This window comes from Branchiostoma belcheri, unplaced genomic scaffold (genome assembly GCF_001625305.1).
Source record: "Branchiostoma belcheri isolate BF01 breed outbred unplaced genomic scaffold, Haploidv18h27 scaffold45, whole genome shotgun sequence".
In the NCBI taxonomy this organism is placed as follows: Eukaryota; Metazoa; Chordata; class Leptocardii; order Amphioxiformes; family Branchiostomatidae; genus Branchiostoma; species Branchiostoma belcheri.
Window position 1 is genome coordinate 483,189 of NW_017804076.1, and position 10,071 is coordinate 493,259.

General features: G+C 40.3%; 1 protein-coding gene across 1 annotated transcript in view; it reads left to right on the forward strand.

Annotated features, from left to right (window-relative positions):
- The window catches only part of LOC109478724 (rho-related GTP-binding protein RhoN-like), a 46,898-nt gene extending 38,703 nt beyond the window's left edge, over window positions 1–8,195 (forward strand). Inside the window, exon 5 of the mRNA XM_019780438.1 lies at window positions 6,632–8,195. Within this exon, the coding sequence (XP_019635997.1) occupies window positions 6,632–6,883 (252 nt within the window). The 3' untranslated portion in view covers window positions 6,884–8,195. The remainder of the gene's footprint in view (window positions 1–6,631) is intronic.
- The last annotated feature ends 1,876 nt before the right edge of the window (window positions 8,196–10,071 follow it).

The following is a 10,071-nucleotide window of genomic DNA, read 5'->3' on the forward strand; positions in this document are numbered from 1 at the left end:
GAAGAAGAAGGAGGAGAATCATCAGTAAAAACAGTATTTCCCTCCATACTAAAGTATGGAGTGAAATAATTAACACAGGGTCTTTTCATGGGAGAAATTGGCTAGCTGGATGAAAATAGCCCTGTAGCTGTAGCTAGATCACGTTTCCACCGCTTTTACAACACTCCTTTTCGCTGGCCAAACTTGTAAACAAACATAAGAATGTGCCTACCAGGCGTAGGTGGTAGAAAATAAATCAATTAGCCATCAGCCAATCAACAGCCAGATTTACAAAAATGGCCACACCTGTTGCATGCTTGCATATGCCCATATTTGGGCCCGCCCCCGAATTCCTTTCTTATTACGTCACGCGCGTACGCCCCACAGTACTTTCCTATGGGAACAGCTAAAAACGCAAATAAAACGATTGTAAAAGCTTGTATCAAAAAAATAAAAAAACGCCTAGGGGTATTTAACCACTCTACCTTTATAAGAAATTCCAGGTCGTTTGGCCCAAAAATGAAGGAATTGAATCAATTTAAAGAAATGGCAGGAGGAGAAGAAGAAGGAGGAGAATCATCAGTAAAAACAGTATTTCCCTCCATACTAAAGTATGGAGTGAAATAATTAGTGATGATAGATGGTTCCTTAAGGTGTGCCAAGGACCAGAGCAAGGTTTCCTAAATGCAGCATGAAGGCATTCCATCAGGTTACTGTAAATTCATCTATTTTGTGGGGACTTTTGTGGGGAAACTTTCTGAAAGGATATTTTCGTGGTAGAAATAAATCTGCAATACTGTATCAAGTGAGTGAGTAGCAATACAATGTACCTAAAAGAGATGTCACTGAAAAATTGAGAAAAAAAGATTAAAACCATTGTGAATATTGACAGTATATCCTGATTATAGATTGGTACATATCATAAAGTAACAACGTTGTAGTGATGATGATGTAGTGAGAAACAGGTACAGTCAGCCCTCCTAGCATCTGCTTAGATAATACCCTGGATATGAGGTAACCATCATTTTTTTTCCATTCGTGAGTAATGATAAGCCAGCACTCCTCAATTAACTTTAGTGCACCATAAAAGTGTGACGGCGCATTTGTAGTCACCGTCCTGACATGGCGGCGTGGCTCCGGAAGACGGTAATGGGCCGCTGGAGTCGGCGAGTCTGGCGCTCTGGTAGGATGATAACTCCCGACCGTCCGCGGCTGCCCGGATTGCCCACTTCTCGCCCAGGAAAGCGATTCTGAAGGTTCATTTAGACAGAAGGTTGCGCTCCCCCGGGAGCAGTATAAATGACAACACTTAACGCTCCCCATTTGTCAAACCAGGCCATTTATCAATACAAAACACAGGAGAATCACATGGTGCGAAACGAGCTAGTGAGACTGTTGGGAAACTGTCTTCAGAGACTTGTATTCTACTCGCTAATCATTGAGTATGTCAAGGAGGACATTTAAGAAAGTGGCCGTGACCTGCTGGACAGAGTCGCTTGGAAACAGAGTAGTCAACTGCTGTCCACCCATGTCAGGGACCAGGCTACAGGATAATCAAAAGACTAGATAGTACTACTAACTCCCGTTACCTGTAACCAGTTGTATAGGAGTCACTGTCACTAGAAGAAAAGTCTCTTTATTAGTTTGTTTGCTCAGAAGCAAGAATGTTTTAAAAAATACCAGAAATTTTCAGTTTCTAGGTCATGAAAGGCCAATTTCTACGTGTAAACTTGTACTAAGTAAGTTTTTGTGGTAACAAATTATAAGTTATAGTCAGTTATCAAATTTTGTTCCCGATCATGCAGTCAGCAGAAACCACCTGTATCTTCGTTTTTCAGTGTATAGGGCAGTGACTATCTCCGTTTCTATAGCCCATGGGCCACACAGTTGTGTAAGCACTACAGCATGGGGCTAGGCCATTAGTAACGTTAATACATGTAGTACATGTACCTAGTTACCCTCAAATGCTAGTGTCGGTTAGGGACGTCCCTCGGATAGGACATCAAATAGAAGTGTTGGGGAGAGCCACACCCCACACACGTTAAAGAAGCCACCACACCTTTTGGAAAAGAGTAGTAGCATGGCCCAGTTTTTTATGGTCCAAATTGTACAGCCCAACTCTACAGTGTAGCAGAATCATCAGCAAGTTGATGTTGGCTACCTTAACACCCCAAAAGAAAGAAAGAACGTTACCCTGGGTTCCATCCATGAACGCTAGGCCTAGCAGAGGTAGAAGGAGGCAGGTACATGTGTATGGCATTGATGGATGTAACCCAGCTACTCAACTGTACAGACTGTACAGTAGACCCATTGATTTATCCCTCTAATGGTTCACAATGTCAACGAGTGTAAATATGCCTCCTGTAATCAACTGATTAAGCAAGTTGATTGACTGCCAATGGAGTAATTTGTAGTTTATCAAGCACGCTTTACAGAGCATACCTTTGATAACAATACCTGCAACACATTAGCCTCTGTAGCAGGCTTATAGAACTGGGGATTTGGTGGTCTTCGGCTGTTTTCTGATTATTATTAGCCCACGTAATTCAACCAGACCGGCTATGTTGTCTATATGCAATCAGAAAATAGCACATAAAAGCTCCCAAACCCTAGACCCCCCAAACCCCCAGTTTTTGTCAATTCATGAAAATATTGGCGGTGTTGAAGCCAGTAAATATTGTTTGAGATTTTCAGACCTTTTGAGATGGCCCCTGAGTGAAAAGTTGTATAATATGAATTATGGGGAAGATTTTGACCTTCTCCCTCAGGATCAAAACGTTGCAGGATTCGTGAAACCATTTGCGACTCTGCCATATGAAAAACTGTTATAGGTTTTGGAAATAGCCAGAGATATATGAGAACAAAAATGGCCGAACTCATAACAGCATATCACAACTGTGGGCGATGGCCCAGAAAAGTCAGCAAAATTGTATTGCAACTTTGATTGTCTCCTGTTATGTGTACCCTGCTGGCAAGAAACGATCTGGCCTTCTAATCTTGAAAACTCAACGGCAGTTGAGAGCCACATTATACCTGTATCTGGAGCTTGATTCACATTCAAGCGGTCCCCAATAACGTTTCACTTTGATAACGTCTGCTCAATTGGGCAGCAGTAATACAGTCTTATATATATCAACTCTTCAAAGACGGGATCAAACGGTTGCGTTATTGCGTAAGCCCGACTTATTTTCCAGTTTTCAATTCGCATACGGAGCGGCTCTTGATCAATTTTGTTCTAAGAGCATGTGATTCTAGTACCGCTGTATCCCTGCCCGTAACAGGCAACGGCGCAATTATCGCAAATTGGTGTCTGCACTCAAGCTTACGTGTGCAGCAGTTTTGTTGGAAGAGCGGCTCCCATGGCTGGATTATGATCAGATATATCACCGTTAATGGCAGCTGGTACTAAGCGGGATGTATCTCCGGATCAGTGAACCGAGGGAGAGCCCTATCTCGCCTGCCATATTGTCTCAGGCAATAAACCGGCGGCTGCCCCGCGGGATTTAGCAACTGATATATGAATAAGATTTAGAACCAGTCATTTTCAGGGTTGGCCCATTCCTCCAAGGCTGTTAGAAATTGAAAAGCCTTTCACGACCATGTGGATCATTTTGTTTTGTAGGATAAGAAAATGGATAAGTGTTTAAGAGAGCAATTATTTTGTACAATATTGCGCACCCACATATACTTAAAAGTTCAGCAAGCAGTATAAATAGAAGAGATGTTGGGTCCAGTATGCCTCATAATGATAAATGATTTATGATAGATTGAACAACATTTAATATAAGATTAACATTGCTATTTTCTTGTCATATTCTTCTTAAGCCTCTTAAGTAGACTGGAGAATTGTAGACTGGAGACAATTAAGCAGGGACAAAGTGCTGTACCATGATAAGATAAGAAGTCAATGTCTATAATAATGGGACATATGTATAACAACTGATACATGTAGTAAAAACAAAATTGCCAAGAATCACCAATAATTCTGGATAATTGCCATGCAGATAGCTGCGTACATCAGTGAAATATTGATTGTGTGGAATTTGGCAGGCTGAACCTTCCATTTAGCGACTTCAAAAGAATTTGTTGCTGAACTGTAGCTAAGCAAAAGACATTGATTATAAGTAATGAGCAACGGAGATTTCAAGGACGACAGTAGGATAGTGTCTCATTTATTCAGTCCACCAAACATCATTATCTATTGCAATTCTTCTACACTTCAAAGGAAGCACCTTTAGGTTGTTTCTGATTTAATCAGCTATATTGGAAAATGAAGAAAAATTGGGATGGAACTTCGACTGTTACTGCAAGATGGTATTTTAAGGATTAAGATAAATGACTTTGTACGGGTACAGAGTCGTAGTAGAAATTAAAGCATGACTGCAGGGAGGCTTTGCAGAAGTATGGCCAAGCTCACGCCTCAAGGAAGTCATATTTCTGAAGCTGTGCTGTACAATGTAATAAAAGTTTTGCAGGCCCCAAGGGAAAGTGGACTTTGATGAGAAACTCCATGTTGATCGATCATCCAATTTTCAGGTTTATCTGTTTTTCGAAGGCCGTCGGGCCACTCTCAGAACTTTGTTTAATGTTTTTATGTAATAGCGTAGAAAATGACATCTGTGATTGAGACTTACGCAATGAGTTTTTCGGAACATACGTCAAGAATATTGGCTAAAGGATCAGTAGAGAACTGGGCAGCCTAGAAATTGATTATTTGGCGTCAGTGGGGATTTCAGCAATTTTCCAATTATGTGTTAGTCATTTATCGGAAAAGGACTGAATCGATGTGAATTAAGGGTGTAAAACAAGGCTGTGATACAGTGATAATAGAAGCTGTTTCCTGGTGCTTTGTCAAAACTTTTTTTCAACTCAAGAAATGTTACCAACTATAATCGTAAAAAGAGACCAAAATGTTTATAGCTCTGTTTAACAGTCCTTTTTACTGCTTTAACCTTTAAAACTGTAACATAACGGCCAGACATAACATTTCTAGCAATACGATACTGGGCATTACCTGAAATGTGATGTGTTTTAAATAATTTGTGGGAAAGTTTATGGTTTTGTTCTTTTATTGAAAACTTTCCTGCAGAAGGCAATTTTCACTGAAATATTGCAAAATGAGGCAACCAACTGTACTTTATACCTATCATGGCATTTTAAACCAAGATGCTGCTTATTGGTACCTTAACTGTTAACAATTCAGTCCACATAGACAGTGTTGGAGCTGAATTTTGCTTATTCACAAATTCCCTATTCATTATTCCCTAAGAATGAATAAAAGAACAGCCTGTGGTCTGGATAAGGACAAATAATTGTGATCCATAGTCAATAAGAAGCACCCAATAACCCTGCCAGCCACCCCCATAACTCTCGCTTGTGTTTCTCAAGTTTATTACGCTCCTTCAGGCAACACTCTTGGCCCGTCAAGGTCACGCTGCTAGGCCCAAGGTCATATATCACGCCTACCTGATTGGAAGATTGACTGGAGGTTTGGTGCATGCCCCTCCCTTGGTTAGGGACCTGCTGGTCTTGGTAGATTTCAGAAGGCCCTTGGAGTCATGTAGACTCACCCAATGTGACCTTTCTTTGGAACCTTTGGTCCTCCTGGAATTTGTAAAATATGTAACGGTTATGTTCCTTCTATTATACCAGCATAATTAATGAGACAGTCAAAATACTGTTAACACAGCATATATTTTGGGTTCTATAGTGCTGCAAAACTATATAGGATTGATGGATTTGTTTTCAACTTTTTCATTTGATGTTTTCCTTTCAAAAGGGCAAAACATGTATACTGTAATAGAATTTCTGTGTATCATATCACTGGAGGTTAAACCTTACACAGCACAGTAAAAACAAGACCATCCTTTTGCAGGCTTGGTTTGCTGTGTTTGCATTTATATTGCATTGCTGCATATCATGATTACTTTCTATATACATGTCCCAGCCAGGAGTGGCTCACAGTAAATTGCAGTGATTTCCTACTGATGTGGTCTGACCTGTGGGTGAATCAGCAGCTAAAACTGATTTTTAGACAGAAAGGTTTTATGAAAACCCTTTTTCTGGGTTGATAGAAGGAAAACCTCACTAATACAAATCCTTGTTCCATTTTGCTGGCATGTATTTCACATTTATGCGACAGTAACCTCTGTGGTATACTATTAGATTGGAAATTTAGCCTCACCAAATATGAACACAGCTAAGCGACTAGTCTCTTATTTGTGTGTCTCAACCCTTGTCCTGCAGAGCCCATATACTGTATATATACAGTACTAGTATATGGGTTGCACATACAGTACCATCTACATAGCGCCCTGTATATGTAGAATTTGGAGGTAATGTTACATGTATTTCTCGTGCAAGGCATCACACCGCAGCAAAATGCAATGAATGCAGAAGTAACTAGTAGTAGTACTTATGCCACCACAGGGCAAAGAAGGCAAGGGTCTATGACGTGGTTAAGAAATCAAATTATTTGAAAATGCCAGCAGGACAAGGGTTAAATGTATTTCTTATCCCCTTTATCTCTAAATTTATTGAATGGACGTTAGAATGGGACATAAGGCTCTCATCTCATCTATTCTTTTCGTTTGCTGTGAAACAGTTTGCGTGTCTAGATTCCTAATGTATCTTTCTTTTGTGTTCTACCCAGGGAATGACGGTGGCAAAGCAGATCGGAGCAGTGGCGTACGTGGAGTGTTCGGCAAAGACGTCGGAGTTGAGCATCAGGGACGTGTTTGAGATGGCGACGCTCGCGGCGCTGGGCAAACTCACCAAGGCCCTGCGGCAGCGCACGCCGAAGAGACACGTGTCCATAAAAATGAGGCAGAGCCGCTCGGACAGTCGCATGAGGGACTTGAGGGAATTCCGCGGCGACAGGACAAAGAGCTGCGTGGTCATGTGATCGTGCAAAGGATGCTGGGACACAGACTGTATAGAGATTATGTTTCACTACTTATAGGAACGCAGAGTCAGTGATTTGAGGGACAGTCGGCGCTTAGATGCCACGTACGATGCTTGAATCTCAAGAAGAGAAGGAACACACCTGTCTTATAGTGTAAAAAGAGAGATATAGTCATTCCTGCAAAGTTGCTGACAAGAACGCTTGAGGAAGTGGTGGAAGACTGCATAATTTAAAAGCAAAATCTGTTAACCCTAGAGAATGTTGATTGTACAAAGAAAAACTGATGTGTCATGTGTACATAGCTCCTGCTGCTATTAGCAAATGTAGAGAGAGACCCACAATATTGTACTTACTGCCTAGATGTTAGGCCACGTCCACATTTTTTGGGGGAGGGGCAACAGGTCTAGATTTTGTTAAACTTGAAAAGAAAATGTGTCAGCTTATTATCAGACAATTTATCAGGAGAGTCATCTGCCATATGTACCATAGTGAGAGGTGTTTTTTGCTGACTTGATTATGTGCTCCAAGAATAAGGAAGGGGAGTTGTGCAAAGGTGCTTTCCTTTAAAAAAAACAACATAGAGGTCTTGATAGGACCAGTATTGCTTATAATATGTTTTCTTCTTCTTAAGGAATAAAACTGCACACATGATATCAAGAACACATTGGGTAGAAGGAGAAAAAAGCTTTTCTTACATATGTTTGAAACTCTCACTGGTATTTATAGATTTTGACAAATATTTATACCAGAACACACAACGGAAGTTCACTCTGGGGATATTTATAGATTCTTCCACAGGCTATCAAAGCTCGCTTGCCCTTTTATTTATTTCTTCTTGGACACAAGGTTTCACAGAGTTAACCTATTTCTGCCCCAGTGTGTTCCTTGCAAGGGTAAAGAGAGTTATACGTTCTGACATCCTATATTCCTACATAGGTTTAGGTTTGACAGAACACACTATCAAAACATCCAACAGGCATCAATACATTTCTAGGATGATTTGACATAAAGCAATTCCTGTCAGTCTCTCTCAGAAACAAATGATTTTGTTAACAGCCAAAATAGCACATCATTTTCTTGCTTTGTCTTCTCTTGCTGTACGTATGATTATAAACTTGGTATTTTGAAAGCCATTATAGTTTGTACAGGTTAAAGTGACAGAGAAAACGGCTTAGATCATTTGTTGTATGACACCCAGAGAGTCATATAAGATGGTGAGGAATCTACTGTAATATAATATTATTATTCAATGCTTTGTTGCTTTGGTGCAGGTTGTGTTCTGATTCCAGATGTAAATAAACTTTGGGAACTCTCTTACCAGTGGCTTGTTTCTATGTTGTAATTAGATTGCTCATCTGATTTGCAAAGAAAAATAAGAAATATTTAGTTATGAATCAACTTCAAAATGCTCATACAATGTATTTTGCCCCCAGCAGTTGAGGAAGTTGAGTGAGATGAGGAAAGCCCTTTTCTTCCTATAGATGTTACAGTTATTCCAACTATCAATGCAGTGATTTGATTTGATTTAGAGTTCAAAATTCATTGTGTAAATCACAAACCAACCCTGTGTGCTGACTTCATGGTTCCTATCATAGCATTCAAGGCTATCATAGGATGCCTAGTCCTGTTTTTTCTCTGTCACTTCATATTTTTTTCTTACAAATCAAAGAACCAACAAATACATTGCTGTGGCCTAAATAAATACTGCATGAAATAGAGTTTGTTGATTTTTTCCCACCACATGACGTCATGAGCCAGAGAACTCAGCCATGTTTGAGATACGGGTAATGACATTTGCCCTGCTGATGACTTAGCACCAGGAGACAGAGCCACTCCCTAACATGTTATCATTGAGCCGACAGCAAGGACATTCCCCACCTGACCTTCAACATGACCCTGGTTTACTTAGCGCTGTAACAATTTATACCCTAAAACAGGGGAGCACTCAGAGAGCAGAGACCAATTGAGCATAAGATTGGACTTCGCCTTTTCTGGAAATGGTGACAAATTCTTAAGAACTAGAAAATTTCTGGGTGCAGGCCTGGATATCTTTGCTCAATGTCCTCTTATGGTCAAGGTGGGAGGGCAGAAACTGATGAGAATTCATTCATAACTATTTGAGTTATCTTGTACTGGAGCAAAGCAAGGGGCTGACCAATTCTTGACAGCGTAAAACCCAAATTTGTGGGGTTAATAGGAAGCATTGGCCACAGCAGTTGGGATGACAGGGCATTTTAAATAACACTTATGATGCAATGCTGTTGTCAAGGGCTTTTATTTACCCTTCTATCCAAACTTTACTTACCTCCATAGGAAACTTGCAGACAGTCCAATGACTTGGCATCCTCTCTTCTACTGAGCTGCATATCTCAATAAAAACATCTCACACCTGAAAAAAGTCTCACATATTTGCATATATGAAAACCAAACTCTAATCCAATAGGTACTAGGCTATGATGGATTGAATTATCATGTGAGTATGACAGATCTAACTGGCACAGAGATAGCTAGCTTGTCACAACAGATGTGAATATCTATCCGTCAACAACCGTTTCCGATGTTTCTCCTTGCTTGGTAACAGTCAATAGTGCTAGATCACTGCCATCTCTCATTATTTGCCCTATTAACCATGGAGCCTACTCAAGTCAATTGGCTTACCAGAGGAATAACTGAGAAGCCTAAAATCATCCTTATCCAGAAGGGGCCAAGTACTGCTAGCTTTTGGCAGTTAGTTTGTATGCAGTCTAAATTTCAACATACACTAATGTGGGCTTTTTGCCTACACTGGTTTCTCTATTACAGAATGTACTTTGTTGGGTAGTTCATAGGTTAGTTGGTTAAAAAAGACAGGACAACTAGATAGATATTGATCAATGTTTTTGAATGAGTTTTATATAGGCAACTTGGAAGTTACAAGTTTTGGGAAACATGAAGATAGGGAATTTTTTACCCGACGGATGTATATGATAATGCAAGCCCCCTAGCAGCTTCTTTTCAAAGTGCAGATTACTAGCTATGGCAGATGCTATGTTGCCTTGGCAGACATTTGTCCTCATTGCTATGATTAACATTCTTGAAGTAAACCGTAGCACGACAGCAGACAGCTACAAACTGACCGAAAGTGATGAGAACAGACCGTTTGTTTCAGCTGTCACATAACCTTACTGTAAAACAGTATGGCTAATGGA